This window comes from Suncus etruscus, chromosome 19 (assembly GCF_024139225.1).
Source record: "Suncus etruscus isolate mSunEtr1 chromosome 19, mSunEtr1.pri.cur, whole genome shotgun sequence".
NCBI classification, from domain to species: domain Eukaryota; kingdom Metazoa; phylum Chordata; class Mammalia; order Eulipotyphla; family Soricidae; genus Suncus; species Suncus etruscus.
This window is the reverse complement of record NC_064866.1, coordinates 19,538,487-19,551,450: the sequence shown is the minus strand read 5'-3', so window position 1 is coordinate 19,551,450 and position 12,964 is coordinate 19,538,487. Positions and strand designations below refer to the sequence as shown.

Genomic DNA, 12,964 nt, shown 5'->3' with positions numbered 1-12,964 from the left:
AGGCATGGGGGACCATATGGGACACCGGGATTCGAACCAACCACCTTTGGTCCTGGATCGGCTGCTTGCAAGGCAAACGCCGCTGTGCTATCTCTCCGGGCCCATCCATGGACATTCTTAGAATCACCATGGAAATAAAAGTCTGCCTACAATACTGAATTACTAAAGTTAATATGCAGTGGAATAAAACATCAGCCAGAGAATTAATAAATATGAAACCACACTGGGAGTTATTACCCTGCAAAAATAATTTTTTTTTTGTTTTTTTTGTTTTTGGGCCACACCCTGTGACGCTCAGGGGTTACTCCTGGCTATGCGCTCAGAGGTCACTCCTGGCTTGGGGGACCATATGGGACGCCGGGGGATCGAACCGAGGTCCGTCCTAGGCTAGCGCAGGCAAGGCAGGCACCTTACCTCCAGCGCCACCGCCCGGCCCCAAAAATAATTTTCTTGGTGAGCTTTCCTTCCCCCTTCCTCTTTGTGAAAATAATCTTGGTTTTTACTCAGTGGCCATGAGACCAGTCTTTAGCAAACTAGATGAAGAATATGTCTGATACCTGACTCAACAGACACAGGCAGATGTTGGATGGGACTTCATTCCCCAGTCTCCTCAGAGGCAAGCAATATGCTTTCATCTCCAATGACTGAAATGCTACATGATCACATGCCTAAAGATGATGTGTGTGTGTGTGTGTGTGTGTGTGTGTGTGTGTGTGTGTGTGTGTGTCTGAAATGCTACATGATCACATGCCTAAAGATGATGTTGGTGTGTGTGTGTGTGTGTGTTTGCTTGTTTTTTGGGCCACACCAAGCGGCATTCAGGGGTTACTCCTGGCTCTATGCTCAAAAATCGCTCCTGGCAGTCTCAGGGGAACCATATAGGATGCCAGGAATTGAATCTGGGTTTGTGCTGGATTGCTGGCAGTGTGCAAAACAAACGGCCTACCGCTGTGCTATCACTCTGGCATCCTAAAGAGCCATCTTATACAGAAGCTGAGAGAAGAGGGTGGAAGAGCAAAGACTGAGTAAAAGTCTGGTTCCCTGGAAATGTGTTAACTCTGGATCGCTCAACTCCAACTTTCTTTCATTAGAGACAGATTAAATTCCCTTGATTTTAAGTATTATTTGGGGATCAAATGATACTTAAAGTATACTTACTTAGGGTCTTGCTCCCATGTGCATAGCAGTCAGCAAGATGAGATTGGGTGGTTGGGGTAAGGTTAACAAGCGTACTGTCTCCCTTTAAAGAACTAGGGATCCTCACTCAACATCTGTTCACTAAAAGTTTAACCCCATTTAAAACATTGTTTAAAAGTTAGACTGTAAAACACCAAAAGTGTATATGCTTCCTGAAAATAGCATCTAGATCTAAAATCTTTATCAACTATGGATTAGTTTCTCATGGCCTACGTATCCATGCGAAAGATCAGATTATTAGAAGAAAAAAATTAAAGCCTAGACAGGATATCGTAAACTAAGAAAATATTCAGAAAACAATCAGCGGGAAGTGATGTTTAGCAGCTATAAATTGGGCACTGTACATACCATGGGCTGATCTTCATTAAAGGAATTGGGGCACATGTGAAAAATACTGTTAGCAGCAAGAAGGATTTTCGGCCCCAAACATCAGAAAGAGCACCAATAAGTGGGGCACTGAGGAATGATAACAAACCCTAAAATGGAAGAAAAAATATAGGTGTAAAAAATAAAACACTTTACTACCACCAAAGAACTTTAAAGACATTTCTAAAGTAAGCACAGACAGCACTACAATTTAGGTAAGCAACTCTTCTTTTCTAGCTGTAATTTCAAATTCCTTAAAATTGTCTAAAATAGGGTTCTGTGCATTAAATATGAAGTGTGTTTTTTTTTTTTTTTTTGGTTTTTGGGCCACAACCGGTGACGCTATGTGCTCAGCAGTCGCTCCTGGCTTGGGGGACCATATGGGACGCTGGGAGATCGAACTGTGGTCCGTCCTAGGCTAGCGCTGGCAAGGCAGACACCTTACCTCTAGTGCCACTGTGCTGGCCCCAAATATGAAGTGTTTTAATGAATTCTCAACCACTCCAACTCCACAGTAGCAATAGTAGAAAACACATATCTAGTAACATAGCATATCTATTAACATCCACAGGCTAGTTCTATTTCTAAAACTTCATCAAAAGGAATCAAGATCATGCAGAACAATCAAGATTTCACCATACTGATACAGCTTTTTACATTTACATTTTTACATTGTATAGTCCAGCACAAACTGTGGTCAGAGTTTAGCAGCGCCATGCTTGGCAGTTCTGAGGTGGGTGTGGGAGAAATGCCAGGCTAGGAACTGTGCTCAAGGCCTCACAAGTTCTATGTCACACAGACCTATTGATATATTTTTTAAAAGTTATTTTCTCTTCAATATATACTGTTAATTGACAAAAGAATTAAAAATCTGTTATGTGGTTTACTGTTACAAATGATGTGGCTATACTGAGTTATATCAATGAACTGGCCATCTAGAGTGGCCAGAGCAATCATACTGGGGTTAAGGACTTGCCTTGACTGTAGCCGATTCTGGTTTGAATCCTTGCACTGCATATTTAGTATCAAGTACCGCTAAGGACCACTCCTGAGTACAGAGCTTACAAATAACCCCTAAGTACCACTAGCTGTGGCTCCAATACCCCACAAAATTTAAAACCCAGTTCTTTTTATTTTTTTTATTTATTTTTTATTTTTTTTATTTTTTGGTTTTTGGGCCACACCCTGTGACGCTCAGGGGTTACTCCTGGCTATGCGCTCAGAAGTTGCTCCTGGCTTCTTGGGGGACCATATGGGACGCCGGGGGATCGAACCGCGGTCCGTCCTAGGCTAGCGCAGGCAAGGCAGGCACCTTACCTCCAGCGCCACCGCCCGGCCCCCCCAGTTCTTTTTAAAAGTATTAAACAATTCTTCAGCTATATTCTAATAAATGGATTAGTCAAGCCATTTTATAATTCATGAATCAATATAATGGCAAATTTACATATATATATATGCAGATGGACATGTGTGTGTACTTGTGTAGAAGTATATGTAGAATTATGAGCTCACCTTTACACCTTGAATTAGGCCATTCATCAAAAATGTATGTTTAGGGAAGGTTTCATGTAGTACCTAAAGAATAAAACAAAAACATCTCATGTTGAATTTCATTCTTAGTATAATTTCTACAGTTTCATTTTAAAGCATTCCTTTAAAATACAACTAACTTAATATAAATTTTCATTTTTATATGCATAGTATGAATTAATTACCAAATGTTTAGCATTTATTATGTCACAAAAGCAAGCAATTGGGCACTTTTCATATTCCTATTAGAAAATTGACATAGGTCAAACAGCTTGTCCAAACATAACTACTAAGAGGTAAAAACTAAGACTGAATACAAGACGCTCATTTTCAAGGTCCATTATCTATTTTTGGAGGGGGATGGAGGAGGTTATTGGGGCTCCAAAAGTCGATGCTCAGGAGTACTCCTGCCTCTGCAGTCAGGAATCATTCCTGGTGGTGCTCAGAGGACCATATGGGATGCAGGGAATCAAACCCAAGTTGGCAGCATACAAGTTAAGTGCCCTACCCACTGTGCTATCTCTGACATCATCAAAACCCAGACTTTTAATTACTTGGCACTTCTGTTTCTCACTGTAGCTTAGAATTCTTTTATAAATAGGTATGTTATTTAGGATAAGAGACAGAACATTTTAATTCCAAAAAGCAGTCTAGAAAAATTTTGTGAATTAAGAAAAAAATATCAGGGCCGGAGAGATAGCATGGAGGTAAAATGTTTGCCTTGCATGCAGAAGGTCAATGGTTCAAATCCCAGCATCCCATATGGTCTCCTGAGCCTGCCAGGAGCGATTTCTGAGCACTGCTGGGTGTGACCCAAAAATCAAAAACCAAAAATAATAATAATAATAAAAATATATATATATAGTTACCTATGAAAAATAGGTTATTCATGCAAATTAAATTAATATCACAAAATTTGAAAACATCACATTTCTACAAAGAAGCACAGATAAAGTAAGATAAACAAAACCCATGGTTGACTTTTTAGTAAGTCCTGAGCTGGAGAGAGTATAGGGGCTAAGGCAATCACCCTGAGCAGTGACTCCTGAGCAGAAAACAAGGGATAAACCCTGAGCACCCTCCAAAACAAAACAATGAAAAAAAAAATACAGGTAAACCAACTAATATATTTATTTTTAATTTTTATTTTTTTGGTTTTTGGGCCACACCCTGTGAAGTTCAGGGAGTGTTACTCCTGGCTAGCATTCAGAAATTGCTGCTAGTTGGGGGACCATATGGGATACTGGGGATTGAACTGAGGTCCATCCTAGGGCAGCCATGTGCAAGGCAAATGCCCTACTGCTGTACCACTGCTCAGGCCCCCTAATATAAAGATTTTTATCTGTGGGGCTGGGAAGGTGGCGCTAGAGGTAAGGTGTCTGCCTTACAAGCGCGCCAAGGAACGAACCGACCGCGGTTCGATCCCCCGGCGTCCCATATGGTCCCCCCAAGCCAGGGGCGATTTCTGAGCACATAGCCAGGAGTAACCACTGAGAGTCAAACGGGTGTGGCCCAAAAACCAAAAAAAAAAAAAAAAAAAGATTTTTATCTGTGAGGTACCGTTAGTATTGATTTTAGGCTTAAACAGGAGCCAAAGTATACCCGCTAGGAGTGATTCTGAAGTGACCAGCCAGGGGTAAGCATTGCTGGGTGTGCCCCTCCCCCCAAAAATACATATCCCAGTAAAATTTATAAAGAACTTTACATTTTTTTATAATATAATTTTATTTTGATCATAGTGGCTTACATATTGTTGACAATAATATTTTAGGTACATATTTACATAAAATCAGGAGGGATTCCCATCCATCACCGAATTGTTCTCCCTACCCGTCCGTTTTTGTCTTTCCTCCCATTTCTTCTTCCCTCACCCCCAGGGCGGCTAGAATATGTGGTCCCCTCTGTATCTAACCTATTACTTAGTAGTCTTGCACCTGTTTGGTCTTGAGGCCTCCCTTATTTCCCCCTCTAACTGGAGGCAAGACCAGCTATTTCAAGTTACGTGGTTTTGCCTGAAAAAGAAAAAAGTAATAAATTGGGGTAAGAGTCTAATACCCCGAAAATGGGCGGAATCAGAACTTTACATTTTATTTTTTTTTTTTTTTTTTTTTTTGGTTTTTGGGCCACACCCGGCGGTGCTCAGGGGTTACTCCTGGCTGTCTGCTCAGAAATAGCTCCTGGCAGGCACGGGGGACCATATGGGACACCGGGATTCGAACCAACCACCTTTGGTCCTGGATCGGCTGCTTGCAAGGCAAACACCGCTGTGCTATCTCTCCGGGCCCCGGAACTTTACATTTTAAGAATAAATAATTATGGGGCCGGGCGGTGGCGCTAAAGGTAAGGTGCCTGCCTTGCCTGCGCTAGCCTTGGACGGACCGCGGTTCGATCCCCCGGTGTCCCATATGGTCCCCCAAGCCAGGAGCAACTTCTGAGCGCATAGCCAGGAGTAACCCCTGAGCATTACCGGGTGTGGTCCAAAAACCAAAAAAAAAAAAAAGAATAAATAATTATTAAATGCATCAGAATTAGCTAATAGCAAAGGATGAATACCACATATATAGAAGAGATGCACGGGGAATTTAGTAGAGGACCCTAAAACATAGGCTTTGCATCTCCCAGCTTGAACCACCAAACACTGTCTTACTAGTTGAGACCAGTTCTTTCAAAATATTTGAGGGCATTTCTTACTATGGTATATCCTTATAGAAAGATTACTAATTGGCCATCACTACAAATCAACAACCGTACAAGTCCTAACTTGTCCATCTCAGTGTTAGACTTCGGTTCTCAAAAATATCTGCCAGTACGCGTCTCTGCATTGGACCAGTTCCATAGACTCAACTGTTCTCAAAGTTATGCAAAATTATTGGCACACCAGTCACACAGTTGAAAGCTGGTAATCTTACCTGCTGCACTTTATCACCCCTAACTGCAGCTTCACCAATGGCCCTGCTTCACCACTCCTCTAAGGCTCGATGCATAGACATCAATCTAACCAAATGCCTTTGGGCTGATATAACCAGGACTTTTTGGGAGTAAGTGAGGGCCTATCTCTGACCTTCTCAAACTTTAGGAAGACCTGGCAGCCAAAAACATACCCTACAAAAACCACAGTATTAGCTCCAATGTTTGGAATTCCTGAACCAGGACAACTCCAATTTTTTGAATACTGTCATCCCCATAGGAACACACCAATCTAGACTCCAATGTGTATCTGAAGCCACCTAAGGTTCAGAAAAGAAAGAAGTAACAGAATGTTCAGCTAGCAACAAGAGCTTACTAAACCTTCTGACAATGACTTAATGACCTCACTGGAGAGACAATAAAATTTTCATTAATTTGTTTGTTGCTATACTCTTTTTATTCTTTTTTTTTTCTCTTTCTTCATATTTTCCTTTTTTTTTTTTAATTTTTTTCTTTTTCCCTTTATTTTTTTAGTAATTTATCTCCCACTTACCTGGAAACAAATATATTCTGATCAAATATGTCAACCAAATGACATATGCTCTTTAAATAAATAAAAAAAAAATCCGCCAGTACAAAATTAGTTTTTGTAGTTAGATGCTGGTGGAGACTTCTCCAACCTCCACTCCACACACAGCACAGACTCTGTTCTTGTTCTTTGTGTACTATGAGAACACAGTGTTCTATAAGCTCAATGAATATCAAACAAAAACAGCAGCCACATAAATAAAAAATTCTTTAACTTCACTTATATTGAAAAAAATAAGACCAGCAATTAGAAAAAAACGCAATCATTATAAAATGGGTTCTTAAGATTGTTAACAAATAAATCAAAAGATTATTTGGCAATTTCAAATGCTGAAAGGGGCCAGAGCAGTAGCACAGTGGTAAGGTATTTGCCTTGCACATTGTGACCCAGGAAGAACCCGGGTTCGATTCCTGGCATCCCCTATGATCCTCCCCAGTCTGCCAGTGGCGATTTCTGAGAGCAGAACCAGGAGTAACTTCTGAGTACCACCATGTGTGGCTCAAAAACCAAAAAACAATCAAATTCTGAAACAAATTCTAATTATTTGAGTGTTCTAGATGGGAATTGTCTTAAAATACAAAGGATCTAATTTTATTCATTTTTCCTTTATCTTTTTTTTAAATAAATGTAAGAGCTTTGATTCTTTAACAGGCATCCCTTACAGTAACATTCAAAACACAAAAGACAAAAATAAAATGTTTAGAGGTTAGCAACTTTTAGAAAGAGGGCAACTTGCTACATTTCCTATCCTTGTTCTACCATGAAACTCACCTGTCCCCACACCAAACCACAAAGGTGGGAATGGGGGACACAGAGGAGTCCTAAAAAAAATTGGACTGGAGCCGGTGAGATAGCATGGAGGTAGAGTGTTTGCCTTGCATGCAGAAGGACAGTGGTTCAAATCCTGGCATCCCATATGATCCCCGGAGCCTGCCAGGAGCGATTTCTGAGAGTAGAGCTAGGAGTAACCCCTGAGCACTGCCGGGTGTGACCCAAAAAAACAAACTAACAAACAAAAAATTCATTACACTAATTCTTGGGCCAGAGCCATATAGTACAGTAGATAGGGAGCATGCCTGGTACACAGCTGAAGTGAGTTTTATCCATAGCACCCCAGATGGTCTCTCTCTAGATTGCCAAAAGCGATTCCTGAGTATAGAGCCAAGAGTAAGCCCTGAGCTTACTCACACTGGGTGTGACCACCCTCTCCCATAATGAGATACAACAAAATATGTTCACAGTTGATGAAAACTTTGATAGCCTTAAAAACCCCATATTGTTCAATGCTTATAGGATACAATATATATTTTAAAAATAAAAATATATGGGATTATAGAGATAGCATAGTGGTTAAGGTATTTGTCTTGCATATGACTAACTCTAATTTGATTCCCAGCATCATATGACACCCTGACCTATATACATATATATATATATACACATATCAGAAATGACCTGAGTGCAGAACCAGGAGTAAAAGCCCTGAGCTCAACAGAGTGTGATTTTTTCTGTGCTAAAAATAAAATAAAAATAGTGTTATGGACTATGTAGAGGGGTATAAGGAATATAGACTTATAATTTCCTTATATTTCAATCACTTGCTGCTTCAGTGTCCTGGGGATAGCAATCTCTACACTTAGATACCATCTGATCTCTACAACTCAATAATGTCTTGCATAGGATATTTCCTTCTCATCACACAGAAGAAAAATGTGTATCATAAAATCGTAATGATGTAAAAAAATGTGTTCATCAGATGAGACAAGAATTAGAATATAGGGGCCGGAGAGATAGCATGGAGGTAAGGCATTTGCCTTGCATGCAGAAGGTTGATGATTTGAATCCTGGCATCCCATATGGTCCTCTGAGCCTGCCAGGAGTGATTTCTGAGCGTAGAGGCAGGAGTAACTCAGGTGCAGCCGGGTGTGACCCAAAAACAAAAACAAAAACAAGTAAAAATAAAACTGAAGCTAATTTTAAAAAATTTGGTGTTTGCCTCACATGCAGTCAGTCCCAGTTGAATGCCCAGAACTGCTGGAACAGAGGCAGAAGTAGCCTCTGAGGGTGGCTCAACTCACCATCCCAACTCACCAAATTAATAATTTTTCTTTTCTAAAAAGAGATTTGATTTTAAAATAACCAAGTGAAGAACTATAAAAAATCATGATTGACCATTCTCTTAGTCAGTAATAATTGGCCAATCACCTTGCCATTTTAAAAGGCCATGTATAAAGAACAACACAAAAATTAGAATTAGGAGTAACTTCAAGACAACCACGGGAGGGGGGGGGGATAGGGGAAATCTTGCTATAAATCAAACACTTACTAATGAAAAAAAACAAAAACAAAAACAAAAAAACCAATTACTAATGATATTATAGCAATTGTTCTAAGAAATGTAGCCATGCTGGGAAAAAAGAGAAAATAAACAGAAGTGCCCCCAACACAGCATTCTTTATTTTTCTAACTAAAACGTAATTTAATTTAGTTGGGTTTTTTTGTTTGTTTGTTTCTTGTTTTGTTTTTTGTTTTTGGGCTACACCCAGCGGCACTTCGGGGATACTCCTGGCAGGCTTGAGGAACTATATCTAATGCCAGGAATGGAACTAAGTCCATGCCGGGTCAGCTGTGTGCAAGGCAAACAACCCCTACCACAGGCGCTATTGCTCTGGCCCCTTAATTTAAGTATTAAGAAAAAAAAAAATGCAGAGCTCCATGGATGAGAATGGGGCATGGTTTAGCCACAACCAATGGTGCTCAGGGGCTATTCCTGACAATGTGCTTGAAAATGCTCCCAAGACAGGGCAGAAGAGATAGCATGGAGGTAAGGTGTTTGCCTTACATGTAGAAGAATGGTGATTCGAATCCCGGCATCCCAAACGGTCCCCTGAGCCTGCTAGGAGCGATTTCTGAGCGTAGAGACAGGAGGAACCCCTGAGCGCTGCCGAGTGTGACCCAAAAACCAAAAACCAAAAAAAGAAATAAGTAAGAAAAAAAGAAAAAAGAGAAAATGTTCCCAAGACGTGCTCAGTGAAAAGTACTTATGCCGGGAATTTGAACTGTGGTCAACTGCAAGCAAAGCAAGCACCTTAACCTCTGTACTATCTCTCCAGCAGCTCCATATTTTAATAACAACAGTTCAAATACTAATATTGTGTTTTACTATCACACAAGCTGCTTAGCTTTTCACAACATCAACTTTTCATCTGCATTATAGTTTTGAGGATTAAAAAGAATAATATTTTAAGGTATTTAAAACTGCTTGGAGCAATCAACTTAATGAACTACTAGCACGAATCTCAAACACTTTGAATAGAGACAGTAATTCATTAGACACATTCATGTGTGAAATTAGTGGTGGGTTATACAATACACTGGAACATTATGAAAGGAAATATAAAGATGCGGTTCACATTGTTAATCACATTACCTTAGTAGCCCGGACATCAGTTTCAACTCTCCATTTGGGTTAACAAAGGCAGAAAATCTGTATGATAATTTTGAAATATTGGCACAGAAAGTATTTAACTTATTTTAAAAAACAAGTGTTTAGGGCCGGGCAGTGGTGCTAGAGGTAAGGTGCCTGTCTTGCCTGCGCTAGCCTTGGACGGACCGCGGTTCGATCCCCGGGCTTCCCATATGGTCCCCCAAGCCAGGAGCGACTTCTGAGCGCATAGCCAGGAGTAACCCCTGAGCGTCACCGGGTGTGGCCCAAAAAACAAAAAAACAAAACAAAAACAAACAAACAAAAAAAAAACAAGTGTTTAAAAGTCCACACTATTTATTTTGAAATATTTTTGTAAAACTGATAACCTGTTACAAGTAAATGAGCTGTTGCCATCTGCATCCAAAGGAAGTAAGTTTCTTTTAAAACAGACACAAATTAGGGGTTGGAGTGATAGCACAGTGGTAGGGTGTTTGCCTTGCACCTGGACGACCCAGGACAGACCCAGGTTTGATCCCCGGCATCACATATGGTCCCCTGACCCTGCCAGGAGTGAATTCTGAGTGCAGAGCCAGGAGTAACCCCCGAGTGCCACTGGGTATGGCTCCAAACCAACCAACCAACCAACCAACCAACCAACCAACCAACCAACCAACCAACCAACCAAAAAAGCAAGTCAGCAGTCCTGTAAGAAACTAGTAGAATTATTTGAACTTGTAATACATGGTTTACTGAAAAAAAAAAAAAAAAGAACTATTGTTTGAGATTATCTTATGAATTTTGTTTTAAAAGCTTATAAAGATATATTTAGGGTAATTATTACACATTCATAGTTCACATAAACAGTATGCATGCATAAGGCAAAAATAGAAACACAATCTGTTAGACTTGTTCAATATATTTATATAATATAATTCAATATTTTTATATACCCCTTCATATAGCAGTTCATGAAAAATAAATGGAAGTACACCCATTTAAAACTTTTCTGAGAACTTGCTAAACTACACATTTATCCTAAGTGAACATTTCAAGACAGAGACATTTATGTTTACTTTTTCATTTCATCACGCTCACCATTTACACCAACTGGGAAACTAGTCATTACTTGAGCCAGTAATCAGGCAGGGAGATTTTTTTCTAAGATTTCAAACATAGGAGTATTCCAATAAAAATCAGCAAGTGTTCCCCCGAGCCTTCCGGGGGCGATTTCTGAGCATAGAGCCAGGAGTAACCCCTGAGCGCTGCTGGGTGTGACCCAAAAACCAAAAAGAAAAAGAAAAAAAAAAAAAAGAAAATTCAGCAAGTGTATGATGATATCAAAATTATTTTCTCGGGGCCAGAGCCATGGCGCAAGTGATAAGGCATCTGCCTTGCGCATGCTAGCCTACGAAGGACCTTGATTCGATCCCCTGGTGTCCCATATGGTCCCCCAAGCCAGGAGTGATTTCTGAGCACATAGACAGGGGTAATCCCTGGGGGTCATCGGGTGTGATCCAGAAACAAAAAAAAAGACAAAAAACAATAAAAACTACCTATTTTCTCACATGGAAAATGAAAAATCTTAGCCTAAGTTAAAAGAACTGCACATAAAATAAGAATGTTGAGTGATTGGAACTAGGGGCATCATCTTTCATTCACCTATCAGCTTATGAATTTTTATATTCTATCTAAGCACAGTGGTTATTGTGCCCTTGTTTTAAATACATTTGCAAGAATCACAAGATTTATCACATGAAACATTAGTCTGAGTGTCCCTTCATAAACTCAAAGTAAAGGAGAAGAAAAGGTCAGGAAAAAAAAAGCTCAACAAAAACAGGAAAATACAATAAAGAAAGGCTGACAATACTGGTAGGAGTCTTATCAGGAGACGAAAGGGATTTCTTATCCCATAAAACTATAAAAGATCTTAAAGCCAGAGATAAGTAAAGATTACTTACCACCAAGGTAGGCGCTGTCAACAATCCCCAGGCAAAAAATTCCAAAAAGATGACTATAACCGCATGATAAACACTAGGAGAGCCTATTCCTTGAGGCTAAAGAAAAAAGAAAAAAAAAAAGTTTTTAAATGAATGGTGAATTCTAAAATCACTAACAATGACAGTAATAGTAAATGTTCAGTGAAAAATATATAATATTGAACATTATGTCAAACAGCTGAACACTAATACAGGAACAAGGAAATTAATGCATACTTTGTAAAAGAAAATGCACTTGGAAGACAGAGACCAGAGTGGGGGAGGAAGACACAATCAAAACAAGCAGACTTTGGGGAAGAAGCTGCAACAAGAGTTTTGACAAGAACAAGTAGGGCGAGGTGAGTGGGCATGAAAGCAGCAGCCTGCACAGAGGTTTGTATGCAGGGAGCATCAGAGAACTCAGAAATACAGGTTGCAGTTGTACTATGAACAGAGGTTCTCAAACTTATTTGGCCTACCTTCCGGGGGGGGGGGGGGGGGAGTTACTCACTGCCTTCCTGGAAGTCTACTTTCTTGAAAATTAAAAATAAAATGAGAGGGCCCGGAGAGATAGCACAGCGGCGTTTGCCTTGCAAGCAGCCGATCCAGCACCAAAGGTGGTTGGTTCGAATCCCGGTGTCCCATAGGGTCCCCCGTGCCTGCCAGGAGCTATTTCTGAGCAGACAGCCAGGAGTCACCCCTGAGCACCGCCGGGTGTGGCCCAAAAACCAAAAAAAAAAAAAAAAAATTAAATAAATAAATAAATAAAATAAAAAAAATAAAATGAGAAAAAAGAAAAGAGGGGCCGGAGAGATATCATGGAGATATGACGTTTGCCTTGTATGCAGAAGGTGGTCAGTTCAAATCCCAGCATCCCATATGGTCCCCCAAGACTGCCAGGAGTGATTTCTGAGCATAGAGCCAGGAGTAACACCCGAGCGATGCTGGGTGTGGCCCTAACACCAAAAACCA

The 12,964-nt window shown here is 40.2% G+C and overlaps 1 protein-coding gene across 1 annotated transcript in view; it reads right to left on the bottom strand.

Annotated features, from left to right (window-relative positions):
• Window positions 1–12,964, bottom strand: part of MFSD14A (major facilitator superfamily domain containing 14A) — a 48,781-nt gene that overhangs the window by 22,717 nt on the left and 13,100 nt on the right. The window contains exons 2-4 of the mRNA XM_049765742.1: window positions 11,975–12,070; window positions 3,076–3,138; window positions 1,546–1,673 (exon numbers count right to left, since the gene is read on the bottom strand). Of these exons, the coding sequence (XP_049621699.1) occupies window positions 1,546–1,673; window positions 3,076–3,138; window positions 11,975–12,070 (287 nt within the window). The remainder of the gene's footprint in view (window positions 1–1,545; window positions 1,674–3,075; window positions 3,139–11,974; window positions 12,071–12,964) is intronic.